Source organism: Lactuca serriola, chromosome 4 (assembly GCF_051521515.1).
Source record: "Lactuca serriola cultivar US96UC23 chromosome 4, Lser_US96UC23_V15, whole genome shotgun sequence".
Taxonomy (NCBI): domain Eukaryota; kingdom Viridiplantae; phylum Streptophyta; class Magnoliopsida; order Asterales; family Asteraceae; genus Lactuca; species Lactuca serriola.
The window spans coordinates 308,178,067-308,196,824 of NC_136411.1; the positions used below are offsets into that span (position 1 = coordinate 308,178,067).

The 18,758-nt window shown below is 33.9% G+C and overlaps 1 protein-coding gene across 1 annotated transcript; it reads right to left on the reverse strand.

Moving 5' to 3' along the window:
* Positions 1-256: 256 nt before the first annotated feature.
* LOC145100682 (DUF21 domain-containing protein At4g14240-like) lies at positions 257-4,969 on the reverse strand. The gene is made up of 13 exons (XM_079037861.1): positions 4,624-4,969; positions 4,158-4,234; positions 3,960-4,043; positions 3,743-3,856; positions 3,301-3,384; positions 3,122-3,193; positions 2,813-2,880; positions 2,606-2,693; positions 2,264-2,337; positions 1,771-2,053; positions 1,292-1,338; positions 1,148-1,223; positions 257-658 (listed from the first exon to the last, which is right to left on the reverse strand). Exons 1-13 carry the CDS (start codon positions 4,862-4,864, stop codon positions 548-550), a joined length of 1,419 nt encoding a protein of 472 aa, XP_078893987.1. The 5' UTR covers positions 4,865-4,969; the 3' UTR covers positions 257-547.
* Positions 4,970-18,758: the final 13,789 nt, after the last annotated feature.

Genomic DNA, 18,758 nt, shown 5'->3' on the forward strand with positions numbered 1-18,758 from the left:
AAGAAATTGTAGAAATGCAATTAGAATAACAAATGAATGCCTTGGAGGTTTGAAATTTAAAACAAAATGCTATGCTTGCAATGACATGACACTCCCACACATTTGCGATAGTGGTAAGTATACTAAATTGCCTTAGTGAACCAATTTGAAGAAATCTTTGTGTGTATATATATATATATATATATATATATATATATATATATATATATATATATATATATATATATATAAAAGCTTGTTATTAAGAATATAAAAATTAAAAAAGAAAATAACTATTTGTATGGAGGCCATGCAACGCCACATAGTTTTAAGATGTGTCCAATCTGCCACATAGGATGCCAATTTAGCCTGTGCGCCTAGATCCGGAACAAATGATACAATGAACAAGATAGCAACAAGTTTAGTGCCAAAGAATAGACACACGCACGCAAAAACAAACAACAAATATTTGATTCGGCAACAGTAATGTTAACCCTGTAAAGAAATACGTCCACACACACAAACACACAAGAACTGTCTTTTAAGTGGATTTGAGGAATTGGCCCTTTTATGTCTCCTTTCGAAGCAAAGGCTCCACGAGAGCCCTTTGCAACTTTGATGAAGTTGAATCACCCTCGTCGAGCTTCTTTGGAGTTTGCCCTTTCTTATTTTGGGCTCCCTGATGTATTTAACAAGAACAATATCATCAAATTCGAGTATAACTAAAAGCGAGAATATTAATACATAAGAATGTATGTATAGAAAAAGATTAGGGCTTAATTTAAGAAATAGCAATGTACATCCACTTATTTGTTTATTGTAGCATTCTACTTTCATTTCATTCTATTACAAGATCGTACTTCTAATTTGTCACATTTAGGCATTGTACTCTGAAAAATACTCCCAACTATATCACTTTACTTAAAAAAAAGTTATTGGAAGATTATGCTTTGCAAAATAGACCCAATTATCGATTTTTCAAAGATGGATGCTGCAATGGAAAAAATGAACTTAAGGTGCATTTTGAAGAAATGGAACTTTAATTCTATAATAAACAAATGACAAATCAATGAAAGAACGTTGTTATAACTTGCAAATAACTCTTACTATTATTATTTTTATTGACAATCTATAATTTTATATTATACCAAAGAAAATGATTTCTTACGGAAATAGTAGATGATCTCCGAAATGAGGGAGCACGTGCTACATAGGAAGCAGCTGCAGCTGCTACTACACGTATCCTGTGGAAAGCAAATATTAGTTGTTTTTTTTTCATATAAAACAGAATAACTTTATAAATCGAATGTACCTTTTATGCACATCAACGAATTCATCAGTCTCATCTACAATCTCCTCCTGCATTGATTGAAAAAAATATCATGTATTTAAAATTTAAAAAGCAGGTAGATCATGATACTTTCGGCCGCATTGAAGAGGGTCTAATTTTAATGTAGGCTAAATGCAAGAAATAGTAAATTATTTCCATTACAACATCATAGTTTCAACTTTTTTCTTATCATGGCATTGTACTTTGAAAAACCTACCCAACTCTAGCATTCTACATTTCATTTTTTCCTTATTAGTACATTAGTAGAAACTGCATCATACTTTGCTGGCATTGCTATAATCGTTGTAATAGGAAGAAATGAAAGTAATATCTAATTAAGCAATCTTACGAATTAAGAAGTTGATTTACCAAAAAAACAAATGAAAGTACGTTGTGATTTTTTGCATTTAACCCTTCTAAAATTTGTTTTAGAAACAGACTACACAAGGAACCAAACGTACCTGAAGAAGTTCCTCAAATACATCTTCTAAAGTGATTATACCAATCACTTCACCTTCTTCAATGTCCTCAGTTAAATAAGGTACTACACTTGTTGTAGCATCCTCTTGCTTAGCAAAAACTCGTGGTTCCACATCAATTGTTACATTATCATTCTTTTTTGATTTTTCTTCAAGTGTCGGATGCTTTTGGTTATTCCCTTTAGGTTTGACTACAGCTGCCATATGACTGCTTCCCTTTTGGAACTCATTCAATATGTCATATAGTGGCATGTCAGCTGGAACCCTGTGAAAAAAGAATATAGTGATTCATTGTTTGATAAAAATATATAATGGTATAACGGGGTGTAGTTTCAAAGTACAATACTAAAATACAAAGGAATGAAAGCAAGATGCTATGATACATAAATAACTGAATGTGTAATGTTATTTCATGCATTTAGCCGGTGTTTTTTTCTAAGATCAAAGAGGGAAAACAAAAGAGAAAACAGCAAACCTTGGAATTCTTCTAATGGAAACCGCACTTACTGGAGTCTCAGTTTCTGCTCGAATAGTAAGAAGACTTTTAACCTACATGCATCTCAACAAGGATGGAATTAGGAGATGCACCCAAGTTTCATTTATTTCTAATAACAACATTATACTTTTATATTTTCCATGCTTATAAAAACATATACTGTCAAAAGCCCATCCAGTATAGCATTGTTTTTATTAGGACATTAAGACTGTGTAAATTCTATCAAAACCTAGCAGTGAAAGTTGCTTTGTATAGAAATGACATTGTTGTAGTTTGATAGATTTTCTAACCCATAATTAAACTAGAGTGGCAATTACTTACCAATAGAAGTCCAATAACATTTCTTGGGTTTCCAGAGTATACAGGAACTCTACTATGACCTCGTGCAAGAATCTTTCCCATTGTTTCCCTGACATATTGAAAAGAAAAAATAATCAGACCATAAGTGCAAGCTTAATAATTGTCAAAAGAAGACCAAATGATAACTGATAAGAAACAAATATAATCGTGTACATGAACAATACTCACCAATCTAAGTTTGAATTCACATCCAAGGAAAAAGTTGACTCGATTGGTGTCATAGCCTCCTCTGCAGTCTGATCAGACAAATCAGTGATTACTTTGAGAAATTCTCCATCATTGATGAGAAAGTGAAGAAAAAGAAAAACCAAATGCATGGACATTCACATGAAGGATAACAGTATAACATTGAACAACAATCGAATGTCATGTTATAAAAGAATATAAGTAAGTCATAATCCAGATAGCGTATTTTGTACAAAACAACAATCAACAATCAAACTAAGTTATAAATTGTAAGTTTATTTTATTTGATACCTTTTCGGTTAAATCAAGTGCTCCAGTGATAATTGTGGTCTCATCATGAGTTAGTTCACCTCCTTTACCTGCCTACAAATCAGGATATTTATACACAAAGTTTCATAAAAAATAAAAATTAAAAAAAAATAATAGTAAAAAAAAATTATATGCTACATGCTTAAAAGATTAGAAATAACCTCTTGGCCATGGATGGAAACAAGGGCTTTCAACTGGGCTCTTCTAAACAAAGCATCATTATGTCCCAATAACAAATCAAGAATCTGGAATCACAAAACACTTTAAAACATAAGCTTTAATATTTTAATAAAACTAGAATGTATCTTATTATGGTCCAGCATGTGCCTTAACCAAGGCTACCACATGTATATATATTCTAGAAGGGCAAAACAGGAAATATGAGAAGAGCAGTTTTTTAGAGGAGAGAGGTTAGTTACATGACATTATGGAAAAATATTTTTTAGAGAGAGGGAGGATTCCTGGTTATTCTTTGTTACAACATTCTACTTCCAATTTACTTCTTATGAAGGCATAGAGGCACCCAAATCAGATAGATTTTTCAAACTACAATTTTTTTAATGAAGATATTAGTAACCCTAAATCTCCCATAATAAAATTTACCTTGCTTATAGGGTAAGCAATAGGATAGCAAATTATCATCAAAAAACGCACAAGCCAGATAAAACTAGAACCTATAGCCAGTCCATATCTGGTACACACTGCTTGTGGAATCACCTGTCATGCCAATGACAAATAAATGGTACAAAAAGTCATGCATATAAATGATTCATGAAGAACAAAAAAAAAAAAGACATTCTTATATTGAAACAAAAGTTACCTCTCCAAAAAACAGCACAAAAGTTACCGAAAGAACTATCGCAACAACTTGATTGAAAATCTTGTCCAAATATATTGGCAGCGCCTGATTGACGTACATCAAAAATGATGTTGTGAAAAATAGAGTGCTAGTTAATAACAAACTTTATGAAAAAAAATTATGCATATTAAAATATTAATCATTTAAATGTATGACTACCTCCATGGAAGCTGCATTGCATAAAAGCAACGTTACAAGAAGTTGGTGCTGTTTCTGAACCACTGGAAAAATGATAGCTGAAGAAAATAATGTCGCACAAAGCCAAGATGAGAGGTCAATGAATACCATTGTCATGTGAGGAGACAGGTTTTACATTTTTTGGCAATCCAAAAGAAAAGATCATCAATGCTTTTTTTTTTAAAAAAAAATGTAGATGCTTCTCTTCTCGACTAAAGTCCTTGACTTGAAATTGAAAATGGTCAGATACCTCAAATCATATTTGAATAGAACCATAGAGATTTCAAAACCTTCTTTTACAATTCAAATTGAATCCGTATACAAATTGGATCCCCAAATAGAATTGTAAACTCAAAAAAAGCGTCAAGAAATTGGAACAAGGAAACCATAAATTCAAAAAAAGCGTCAAGAAGTTGAAGACTTAAGTGCTAAGTAATAGATCAAAAACCTGCTTGTTTTTTCTCGACCGGAGTGCCACTGCGCTGGAGGATTTCGAGCTCGACGAGACCAAGAGACATCAATCCTAAGGTAAGGCCGGACATGATCCCGGCAAATATGACTAGAAAACACGAGATGCCAACGTAAACGTAGAACATCGCAGATCCGAATTCAATCTCTGCTCCTAACATCGAATTGCTACTGGCATTTGTCACCATTCGTATCACATGTACTGCGTTTATGGCATGCATCCTGTATAGATTGCAGGTTGTTTAATCTCTGTGATTACCTTATGGTGTATACAGAAAATTAGGGATATGATCTTGGGAATCAAGGTACAGGAAACAATGGCGACTTGCAAACTCTTTCTAGACAAATATTCAACGCATGTAATATTTAAATATATCTTGCTCTCTATAGTCAACAGCTCTTGTATTTTAAAATAAAGAATGGCGACTTACAGATACGAGGTATAACGCAAGTAATATTTAAATACGAGGTAGCTGATTGATCCGATTTGTTTAAAATTTTTAATTTATATCGATTTTATTTTAATGGTTTTCTATATGCACCTCCTTTAATTCTTCTTTTTATCCCTCTTGTTTTCAGTCTTTTTGTTGTTCTTTTTATTTTATTATTATTTTATTTTGTTTTTTTATGTTATTATTAAGGTAAACGAATAATAAAATAAATAAAAATTTATTAAATAAACCATCTTAATACTACTGTTTTGTTAACTTTTTCTTTTGTATTTTTTTTTTTGTTTTTTTGTCTTTTTTTTTTTTATTATTATTTTTGTTTTGTTATTGTTAAAGTTAACAAATAATTAAACAAATAAAACATTATTAAATAAACCATCTTAGTATTATTTGTTTGTTATTTTTTTTTTTGTCTTTTTGTTGTTTTTTATTATTTTATATTTTTTTTTGTTTTTGTTATTGATAAAGTAAATAAATAATTAAACAAATAAAATATTATTAAATAAACGATCTTAATACTATTCTTTTCGTCAATTTAAGAGTTTGATCATGTGGACGATATCAACCACGAATTAATTTATTTTGCAATTAATAGACACTTAGAAATTAATGATTACAAATATTTAAACAAAATTATGAATTTAAATTTCACCCTCAAAAAATAAACAATTTCTAAAGATTCACTACAAGGTTATTATTAAACATATAATGTTATTATTAAACAAATTAAATATTAAACATTAAAGAAATTAAAATTTTCCTTTCAATCGAGCGTGATACAAAATAAGCATAGAATGTTATTATTAAACAAATTAAAATATTACATTTTATGAATTATTTGATACGCTAAGTCTTTTAGTATGACGATTATTGAATGGTCTATATGGTGGAATGTAAGCATTCACTCAAGCGTGATACAATGTCTGTCATCTAGTAGAGCGTGATGATTTGTGCGAATTCCACAGCCAAGAAATCTTAGCCATTGGATGACCCTCGTGTAAATCAACCTTAACATAATGGAAACCAATACGGAGGGCGATATTTATAACTAAATGATTTAGGAAATCTTGTGAACCACCCCAAAGTGGGAAGATGTTGATGATTTGTGTTTGCTTACGAAATGACAATAACATCATACTTATTAGCAATTAGAATACCTGTGTCAGGCATAATCATCAAATATTTTTGAATAACTGGTGTTCCATAGAAATTCAACGCTTCACTAATGACATTTAAGTCATTTTCAAAAACCATTATGTAGTCATTAATGTGCATCAATAACTCTCTATATAAGTCCGTCAGAATTTGATACCAATAGTCGTCACTAAACCCAAGAGCAAGAACGATTGCTTGAAATCCATAGTGTCATTAATGCATGGTTGAAGTAGGATCTTTGATACATTTGTTCGTGTTCCAGTTGAACATTGAATATTCTCCAAACAAATACGTGTTGTGCCTCTTCGGTTCCAATTGTTGGTTTAAATCAAACATATTAGACCCCATATAATTTGGTGTATATGTAGAAAAACTATCTGTGAGGATCTTGAGTTAGCAGAACCGGAGGTTTTGCTTGTAATGGTTTTATACTCGCTCGTGGACGTCCATAAGTATTTGTACAAACAGAAGGCTCAGAAGCTAGAGTAGGTGATGACTTCCATATATTCATCATTTTTTGAAGATAATTAGCCTTCAGATCGTTTAACCGATTATTCTAGCTTTTCTTTAAAAGGTTTCCTTCACCATCAGAAATTAATTCATCATATCGAGTGATTGGTACAACTTTCACTACATCAAGTCTCCTCCAAAAAAATCAATTGACTCAAAAGATATTTTTCGTCCTCTATGTTCACCATTTTTAATAGTTAAGGTACAAAAATCATAAGTATTATAATAATTTCTGACCAATTCAAAGGGACAATTTTTTTGTGTCCCCATATTTCTGGCAGATATATTTGTACCTCTATCGAAACAACTCCGGTCACAAACTAAAATGATTTTTGAAACATATCCACTTTTTCTTTTTGATCTCTTTGTAATGACTACGTATCCGAGAATTCGTGTCTAATTGTCAACCCACTCATTTAGATTTCCACTAGTGCTTAACACCTAATAAATAAAATACATAGTTGGTCCATTTGAAGATTATCTTAATGTATTAATATATTCAAACTAACTAGAAAAAAAAAACAAATTTGATCAGTTTGAAAATTCACCATATGATTCAATCGTTGTAGATATATATAATGATTTAGACAAAGATATGAGATATGGAATTTTCGATTGATTTGAATCGATCGATCGATCGTATTATATATATATATATATATATATATATATATATATATATATATATATATATATATATATATTAATATAATTAAACAAAAAATCAAATCAATTTCTTTATTGTTAAAGATAAAGTTAAAGAGACATCAAATAAATAAATAAATAAATAATACTAATAATAATAATAATAATAATAATAATATATTTACTAAAAATAATAAAAACAAAAAAAATAATAAATAAAAAACACGAGGGTTGTCCAAACGAAAAAAATAATATTATGTATTTATTAAAAATATAAAAAAAATAAGAAATAAATATAAGTTTATTTATATTCATTTATGTTGAATTAGGGTTGTAAACAAACTGAATGTTCGAAATACCGTTCAGAGGGAAGTTCGTTTATTTAATAAATGAATGAACATGAACAAAAAATTTCGTTCGTTTAGTTAAACGAACGAACATGAACAATGGTTTCATTCGTTCACTTATGTTCATAAACGTTTGTTTATGTTGTTCGTGTACATAGTTCGTTTAAGTTTATTTATATTCACTTATGTTCAATTTCTTTATTACATTAATATATTATATGTGCGTTTATGTTCATATATGTTCGATTGTGTTTGCTTATCTTTGTTCATTATTGTTCGTTCGTTTAGCATGTTCGTGAACATAAACGAATGAACATGAAACAATATAATTTTTTAAACGAACAAACATGAACAAAAAACATCATTTGTTTATCCGTTCATGCTCGTTCAATTGTTCTACTAACTTAAATAAGCGGATATGAATAAGCCCTTGTTCGTGTTCATTCAGCTTGTTTAAAATGAAAAATACAGCCTCATCTTGATAGGTTGTATGCAATTACTCCATTTTTTTGTGTTAGTATATATATATATATATATATATATATATATATATATATATATATGTGTGTGTGTGTGTGTGTGCATGTATGTGTGCATATATATATATATATATATATATATATATATATATATGCTTAGGTTATTCTATTCAAAGTAATTATTGTGTTATTGTATGCATAAATGTGAGTCGCTTATTTTAAGAAAATGATTAATATATATTATTGAATTAAATATAATTGAAAATATCGTCTAATTTAATTACAAGGGTATTTGAGTCAACTAATATAGATTTAATAAAGGAAAATTGCATATTTCAAGGGATTATAGATTTTATTAATTTTAAAAATCCGATTTTATGAATTATAATTTTTTTTAATTCGGAGATTCTGACAGAATATGTTTATGAATATATTAAAAAATAAAAATATTTTTAAACCATAAATAATAAAAATATTCTTTAACCTATTTGTTGATCATGACTTTAAAAACTTCTTGTAGAATAACAAATTTTTGAACAATCAATTGAAGAAAAAAAAACAAAAAATGCATTATTTCTTATAGAATACGGATAACAATTGTTAAGAATTACATTTATTGTTAAAAAATAAAACTAAAAAAACTTTCAAAACGGGAAAAAAAACATCAAAATCTAACAACGACACTAATACATTCTAAAAGTATAATGTTGCTTAGAATCACTTTCAATTTTGTGGTCCGTTCTTCAAGCATCAACTTTTGTGAAACAACACCAAATTGTAGTTTAGATTCCAACGGAATTAGAATTCATGACTCCATTCCAACATAATTAGATTTCATGATTCCATTCCAACAGAAAACTTGCAGTCCCTGCATATCAAATATACGAAAACTTGCAGTCCCTGCTTTTTCTTTGCTCCTTTACCAGTTCCAAGTTCCAACCTCCAGATCCTTTTCTGATAATCACAAAGAAATATCAAACTAATAATCCAACTTAAAATTAAAATTAATACAAGAGGCATCACAAAAGGTCCATCAATCCGTTGCTTTTTGCGTCCTTTTATGAGGTTCCCATGTCATAAAATGGTAATAAATTTTGGTTACTATCGGATTTAATGAAAATGAACACAAGAAGATAGTGTATATATGAATCTTGGACCTTGAAGTTAAGATACAATGTCGTAAAAGATTTTAGCAAATAAATTATCATGATAAAATATTCAGATGAAGATCTAAGTAAATATAAGTTCATATTTATCAGAATCAGTATTTATGCAACCTATGATCTAAAAAACAGATTTGTGTTCAAGAAAATAGTTTGATACCCTTCAGTGAAAGATAACCCTTATCATTTTCTTCTTTTAGAGGTCAATAAGCTAACAACCAAAATTGTAAACGGATAAATTATCAATCGATTGAAAGAGAGAGAATGGAGATTACCTATCGAAGCTCGGAGAAGCTGACGACATAGAAAGTAACGGCAACTGCTGCTACTATTCCGAGCACCGGGAGCCCTAATGGATTTCTGCCTCCTTCAATTTTTGCCGCCTGGCTCCACTGGATTTCTTTTTCTTCGAAAGTTCACAACGAGAGAGAGGAAGTTCCATTAGTGGTTGGTCGGTAGTAAAAGGGATGGGGAGCTACTAATCCCGACATGCCCTTCGTGGGTTTTTCTCCTTTGTCACTAACATCTGCAAGGTTGAAGGAAGAAGGAACAACGGTAGTGTTCGACCAAGAAACGATTGGGGGAAATTCAATGTAGATTGGGAAGGTTCGTGGGTTTTCTCAATAAAGATAAAGGGAAGAAATCAAAGGCAGAAATCGAAGGAGGAGATTGGGTATCAACAACGATTAATAGCCGGTGATTGGATGATCGGCGTGAAGGGGTCTTCAACCGGAGACGACCACCTCACAAATGGATGACGGCTATATATAAGAAAAGAAATTAGGTTAAAAATTGAATGCTAGCATGATTACAGGACTATTTGTGGAAGCTATTTATCAAATTACTATAATACTCTTGTTTATTTATTTAAGTATTTAAATTATTATTTAATTATGATTGGCCCACATTTATGCATACAATAACACAATAATTACTTTAAACACCTAAACCTGGCTGTCTCTCTCTCTCTCTCTCTCTGTATATATATATATATATATATATATATATATATATATATATATATTATGCCTATATATTATAAATTAAATTTGGGTAATCTCAACATAAGTTGCATCTTTGCAGCTTGATCACCAAGTTAACACAATGAACCATTGGGTGTAATGTCTTCATTTCGAATCTTGTTGTGGATGTTTTTGTTTTATTTTAACAGATGGGGTCTCATTATACATTTTTTTAAACAACAAACTATCTTACTTATAAACTAATCCTAAACACCACCTATGTCTCTAAGTGAGACTTGAGCCCATGACCTCGCATTTGAGAGAGTCACTCCTTACCGCTAGGCTAAAGGCCCTTTGGTTCATCATAAATTTATGCCCTACTAAAAGTTACACCATTTTCGTGATCTATACAAAGGGTTGATTGTTTCTTTTCCTCTTAACTTTTAAGATGTCTCATATCAGCTTATACAACAAACATGCAGGTTTAACAGGTGGCACATGAGTTTTTCACACGTGAACAGACTATAGAGTCGGTGGTTGAGATCACCACCAAGTTTAGAGAGAGATAGAGAGAGAGTAATATTTTGTCATCAATATGCAAACTCCAAGGATATGAGGATGACTCGCTACCATGACATGTTGAAGGAGGAGATCCTAGAGCACATGAGTATCTCGAGTCATAAGACTCTTCCTAGTTTGGTAGAGGTAGCTAGGGAGAGAGAGCTAGAGTTGGAGACCCAACAACGGAAGAGAAGGCACGATCAGGTTCATGTATCTGCAGCAATAGCCAAGAAGGCTTAGGTGGCGGGCTTTTAGGCAACAGATTGAGAGACCAATAGGTTGTACGGGGAGTGTGGTCAGATTCATCGGGGTATTTGTCGCACGCCTATATATGGATGTTTCAGGTGCGAGCAGAAGCATCATTTTCATTGGGATTGTAGCCAGGGAAAGTTGAAGGTATTTTTCTTATGTAGTCAGCCAGGCCATATTAAGGCATATTGACCTCTATGAATAAATTACATGGTTTTAGATGTGGCACCATTAGATTGGCAGTTTCCAGATGGAAGGTATGGTACGACTGGATCTCCCAAATCGTGGGTTTATGTTACCAGTTCTCCAGTTCAGTTAGGTGTAGTGTTCACTGCTGTCAACAGAATCTCTTCTGCCTTGCTTTTTTTGTTGTCTCAGTTGTAATCTTGGGCGATCTATTGAAAGTTAATTTTTTGATCAATTTCTCTTTTGTTTTGAAGATTATGTATATCTCTATTCTTAATGTTGTAAGGTTGTAATTGTGTGTTGGAACTCTTTGGATTTTGTCATTATGAGTTGTAGTTATTCTGAAGCTTTTGAAGTTTTGCTGAAGGATTCAGATTCCTTTATGATTGCCAATGTCCGTAATGATTGTCAGGAGCCATGTGGTGGAGTTATTGGATTGAATTAGGAATTTGGAATGGTTATGAAAGTGTCAGAGTTTAGCCAATTCCATGTGGGGGAGAATTGCTTCTTCAGATGGAAATATTTGGAGAATGGTTCATATCAGAGTTTAACATTCGAGGATAGCAGGTAACAAGTTCAGATGGTTTTCAAGAATGAAGCGCATGCAAAAAGTTTTATTATTTACTTAATTATGATTTGGGAAGAATGAGCTTAGGACTCCAGGTTATCTTGTCTGAAGGTTTGAAGCATTGTCGGCGGCATAGATTTTGGGTTAGTAGCTAGGTTCATTTCGAGGGTTATGTGAGGGTCTATTTTCCTATTTTTGTCTGATGAACGATCTAGGATTTGAAGCACGACCCGAACACCTGATATGGTCTAGAAAACTAGGATTTGTTGGGTTTTAGTTCAAAAATAGTTTCATAAACTAGAAAAATATGGCGACGGAAAACTTTAATTTTTGAAATAACATAAACATTTTATACCCAACAAGGATCTTCTTGCAAGTTATAGAAAGATTAAAACACCAACCAAAGAAGAGGTGAAGAAATAACAACCTTTGTAGTTCTTTGGGTCCTCTTGGGAGGCTTGGAAGTTGATGAAGAATGTGGAACCTTTGAGACACCAACAATGACTCAACCTGATGTAGATGCTAGTCTAAAACTCTTAAACCCTTAAGCTTTAAGTTCACAACCAATATGAACTTTAAGAAGGCTTGAATATGCAAGTAACTTCAAGTTTCCAACCAAAACTAGAGAGAATGATGGAGAAGAAACAACTTTTAGCCTTTCATCAAAGAAAAGAGTGAGCACCCTTAGCCAAATGCAAGCCTCTTATTTATATTCAAAAAGTAAAGGTATTAACCATTAGTCCTTAGCACTTTAAGCAAACTTGTCCCCATTGTGATAAGCATGTCTCCCATGCCTTTAAAGCATGATTAAACAAGTCATACACTTATTCTTTTTATGCAAATCTCGAAAACTACATAAAGAAGAAGAGTTTGTTTACATTTTATAAACTCAAAATTTATAAGATATAAACTTTGTCTTTTCCTAAAAGACAAAAAGCTTAACTAGTCCAAAATGTTGTACATGACTTAATAAATCATAACATATGATATATATTATCTTAATTGCTAATGAAAATTATTATTTCCATGAAATAAATAATTTCCAATTTAATTATAAGATTTTTATTGAATATTTCTTAAAATCAATTTCTAATAAATAATCAATTGTATCAAGTTGTTTTTAGTGTGAACCATTAGTATCATATGTTATTTAGCAATATCACTTTAATATGACTCTTGAGCATACTAGATATTTCAATCTCCCACTTGATCAAGACTCAAATTTGTGACAACCTGAAATTCTTTCCGTTATTGTAACCCGTTCCGTTAATAAACTCGTCGTTTTCAAATTCGTTTCCGTTACATTATTAAATTAAGTTATAAATTTGAGATTTCTTTTATGATTTAATGGGTGTCCTAGCGCGTTTAGAACTCATATAATCACCCCATATTAGTAACCGGAAAAATTTTAGAATCGACCATATCGGGTTATGGCAACTTAATCGGCTGCGACCAAAAGCCACGTCTAACGTCGGTATCGGGTAAAATTCCACCGTGTCCCGAACTTGGAACATATTTAAAGTGGATTAAGCTTCCATTTGAAGCTTTTGCACTCTCTCACTACTCTCTCTCTAACCTCTCTCCTCAATCCAAACTTAAGGTCCAAAATCATCAAATTAAAGCTCCATTTCATCAAGGTAACCTTCCTAACTTATTGTACAACCTTTCTAGCTTCCAAATTCGTGGTCAAACTATGGAATAGGACCATTATCATGAGTTTATGGCCCTAGAACAGTCCTAGGCCATGAACTCATATAAAATGGGTTTTGGAGCCCAAAAACCCTTCCAATCCACCTTTGGAGCTTAGATATGGCTAGATGGCTTAATGGAACGGACTTAGAACACCTTAAACTTAACTTTTGGGGAGTAAACTTGAGTTTAATGCCCAAGAACATGCTTGGGCTGTAAACTCATCTTCATGGGAAGTAAACTCAAATTTGAGTGTTTAAATGCCACTTAAACACACCAATAGCTTTGGATTAAATTCTAGAACCAACCACAATCGATTTAGGGGCCTTAAGCATGATGAAAACCATCCCTTTGAGAGTTTACAGCCGTAAACCTTCCAAGAATGGGTTCTTGGGCCGTAAACTCATATACACTAGTCAAATGAAGCCCTAAATCCATTCTAAGGCTTGTAAAATTTGTTTAAATCACATATGATTGATCTAAGGCCACCAAATCATCAATATAAAAAGGGAATAGGAGCTTACGGCCGTAAAATCCTAGTTTAGGGCCGTAAACTCCCTTTGATGGTTCCTTTGGTGGTTTAACTCACTCCTATGCCTTAGATTAAATCATAGCAACCTTCCCCAAGTGTTATTTGACCATTTAGCATCATAAAAACCTCATCCATGAGTTCACGGTCGTGAACTCATGTGGAGTTAGTCTAGGGGCCGAAAACTCCATGAGGATTTTACACTTAAAGAGTAAACACATTATCCAAAGTTCCATACGTCCGTAGATGTCACCCGGGTCACTCCAAACACTTGATTTGAAGTGTTTTCGCATTTCCTCCTTCTGCTCTTGCTTGCCACTCCATTAATTATTATCAAGCGTAATTCGACGGAAGCTATTCGAAAACTATTGAACTTGCTCCGAAGTTTGGAGTGTATAATCATATCTAATTAGTGAATCAAAGTCTAATTAGATACCTTTGTATATCATTTCATATTACATACGAGCCTCACACGTCATCAAGCCCCGAACCGACACTTAGCATCCAAACCGTCACGTTTTCTCGCCTGGTGAGTTCATACCCTACCCTTTTTCAATGTTTTTCACTGTTTTCAGGGGGAGAATACAAGCAAAGTACAAGGAATACTTGTACTCAAAACTTGTTTTATATGTGTTGTGTTTCATACTACATATGCTTTTAACACTGACAAACATAATAGATAACCGTTTGAACTTGCAGAACACATTATCATATTATTTGTGAAAAACGTTATAAAATGTTGTATTTTATATTTTCACAAATGGATTTCCACATTTTATAAGTTAAAAGCATAACATTTGATCTTTGAACATGAAACTTAGTACACAGTTTTGTCCTCGGTAACACTCCATAGAGATACACGAGTGGAGGATCATTGTTTGTAACAGTATTTTTCTGGATTATTACTGGTAAATTTGTTATTCCTATAAATTGGAGACACGTCCTCGGAGAACACTCCACGGAGATACGCGAGTGGAGGACCGCACCCGTAACCAAAATCTCTTAGATAGGGAGCGTGACTTGAGTGTATAGATCTATATGGGGCTGACTACCCCACACCCGGCTGCTAGCTACATCCGAACCGAAAGGTTCAAGGGTGACGAAAGTCATAAGGTGATGTGGACTACATATTGCCATATCTAGTCTATCGTATGGTTATGGAACTCACAATTTGGATAACAGAGATTTCCTATTTAGTAATAATGGATTCAGTAACTAGTTTACTTTGTACTTATTAGTTTTATATACGTGTTAAAACTATTACATTTCAATATACATCTTTTATATTACATTTCGGATTGGTAAACTAACATATACTTTACAAGGATAACCAGGTTTTCAGTATACATCTTTTACAATACATTTTGGATCGGTAATCAACTTTTAGGAAAATATGGGATTTTCCTGGGATAACCATTATACATAACCAGAATCGTGTAACAAAATAGATAAGTAAACTTTACATATAAGAAAATATGGGATTTTCTTGGGTTTGTAACTTTTTCAGAAACCAAAAGGAAACTTGTACATTTTCAAAAAACAAAACCGCTAATGAACTCAACAGCTTTATGTTGATTTTCATACTGCTTGTATTCTCAGGTCCGCATTAGACAGTTACCCGATGATCCTTTTGGCGAAGGCGGAGTGCGTAGAAGACACGTCTTACTTTTGTCTATATATATATATATATATATATATATATATATATATATATATATATATATATATATATATATATATATATATATATATATATATATATATACATATGTATCACACCTGTAATACTTTTACTCTATAATAAATGTAAATTTCAGTATGTAATGTAATGGTTGTTTACTTTGCTTACTATGTACATTGGATTTGATACTCAACATGGATTCCACCTCGGAAACATTTCCGCCTTGGGTTTCGGGGTGTGACAGATTGGTATCAGAGCCCTTGTTTATAGTGAATAAAGTATACCAAACCTTACATGGTATAAAACTATAAACACTAAGGGGCCTAAGTGCTCTGAACTAAAAGTATACTTCAAAGTATAAGTATTTTCAAAAGTATACAAGTATACCTAACCGTTGAGATCCGTAACTACAAGTAGAACAAAACATAAGTAAATGGGTGTTGTATGTTGCGGTTAAACCTGGGCAGTTATGTAGTCGTGTCTAGGATCAATATAGCCTGGCCAACTATATTCATTCGAGACACGGCCAACATGTGCTTGGGAGTGACTGTGGTGTTCAGCATGCCTAAAACTTACCTTAATACCCCAAACATCGAACCATGGTCATAGCGAATCATGAAATACTATGGGAGTATTTCTTGAGTCAATCCGTTGTAGAAATCCTCATTCAGACGATACCCCTTGAACATTCCTCTAGCGATAAATTGTCTGTTTTGATAACTCTTTCCTGCTTTATCGCTTATACGGAATATCTATAACTGTCATATCTCTTGATTCAATTCGGAAGACGTATCATCCTCTCTTTCCTGATCTTATTAGATCAAGATGCCTCCAAGAAAGAGACCCGGCACAAAGACCAACAACCCTCCGCCACCACCTCCTCCTCAAATTGATCTTTTAACGCTTCAGGCAGCTGTTACTACCGTAGTGACACCCGCCATGTCACAAATGAACAACGGTGGTTCTGGTGGTTCGGGAGGTGGTACCCAATCCCAAAATCAAGAAGGCAGTCAGGGACACCGAAAAGAGGGCTCCTATAAAGATTTCATGAACGCAAAACCCACATCCTTTGATGGCACTGGAGGTGTCATTTCCCTCACCCGATGGTTCGAGAAAATCGAATCTATCTTTGAAATCTGTGCCTGTTCGGACTATGACAAAGTAAAGTTTGCCGCTTGCACCTTTATCGATAAGGCGCTGACTTGGTGGAATGGCCGAGTCAAATTATTGACCCTACCTGTAGCCAATGCTATGGGATGAGAAGCCATGAAAGAACTTCTTCTAGCTGAGTACTTCCCTCGGGGCGAAATACAAAAGTTAGAGCACGAGCTCTGGAACCTGAAGATGAAGGGTTCCGATATTGCCGCATACATTCGAGATTTGATGACCTTGCATCACTCTGTCCGGGATTGGTTACCCCGGAGAGTAAGAAGATAGAGAGATTTATTTGGGGGCTGACCCAACCGACAAAAGGAAATGTCTTAACTGCGTGGCCGGATACATATGACAGCGCCAAAAGTTTAGCCCAGACCCTGATTGACCACTGTGATGATGTTGAGGAAACAACCGCCACCCCTGAACCGACCAAGAGGAGTGGTGAGAAGAGGAAGTTTTGGAAAAAGAAGAAAGGTCAACCTTCTCAAGGATCTTCAAAGAAACAACAGACAGTAGCAGTCCATGCTGCGATTACCCCCGTTGCTGCTGCTTCTGTTGTGGGATCTACAGCTCAAACACCTACTAGTAGGTCTGCTGGTAACCTTCCCCGATGTGAAAAGTGCAAATACCACCATAACCCCGGCCCCTGTCGTGAGCTGTCATGCACCAATTACGGTAAAAAGGAGCACACGGTCCGATTCTGCAAGGCACCAGCCCAATCCACAAACCAATCTTCTGGAGCAGGTGTTGGTCAAACCTGCTATAATTGTGGAGAAGTTGGGCATTTCAAGAGAAACTTCCCCAAGAAGGCGAGAGTTGATAATACCGGGAGAGTCCTAGTCATGGGGCGGGAGGAGGCAGTCGCCGATCCCACCGTTGTTTCGGGTACGTTCCTTCTCGACAACTTTTATGCTAGTATTCTTTTCGATTCGGGTGCTGAAAGAAGCTTTGTTAGTCATACGTTCAAACATAATCTAAAACCTAATCCCCAATCATTAACCGAAACGTTTACCGTCGAGATGGCTAACGGTGAGAAAGAGAGCGCTAGCGATGTATTCATAGGTTGTACCCTTACCCAGAACGATCATTCATTTCCCATCGATCTTATGCCAGTCTCCATAAAGAGTTTTGACGTTATCATTGGCATGGATTGGTTGAGTCCCAATCATCCTGATATCCTTTGCTACGAAAAAGCCATCCGTCTCAATCTCCCTGCAGGTCAAACTCTCATAATCTATGGCGATAAACTCAGCTCCAATCTTCGCATCATTTCCTGCATCAAAGCTCAGAAACTCTTGCAAAAGGAATGCCAAGCATTCCTAGCCCATGTAATCAACGAGAAACAGGAAGTTAAAGACCTTGCGAGCATCCCCGAAGTCTGTAACTTTCCTGACGTCTTTCCCGAAGAGCTTCCTGGAATTCCTCCTAAACGTCAAGTTGAGTTTCGCATCGACCTAATTCCTTGAGCTACCCCCGTAGCCAAATCTCCGTATCGCTTAGCTCCAGCGGAAATGCAGGAGTTATCCAGCAACTCAACGAGTTACTCAACAAAGGGTTCATCAGACCGAGTTCCTCACCCTGGGAAGCTCCAGTTTTGTTTGTAAAGAAGAAAGTTGGATCCTTCCGAATGTGCATCGACTATCGTGAGCTAAATAAGTTGACCGTCAAGAACCGATATACCCTTCCGCGAATAGATGACCTTTTCGATCAACTCCAGGGAGCCAACTACTTCTCAAAGATAGACCTTCGGTCAGGGTACCATCAGCTTCGAGCTCATGAGAGTGATG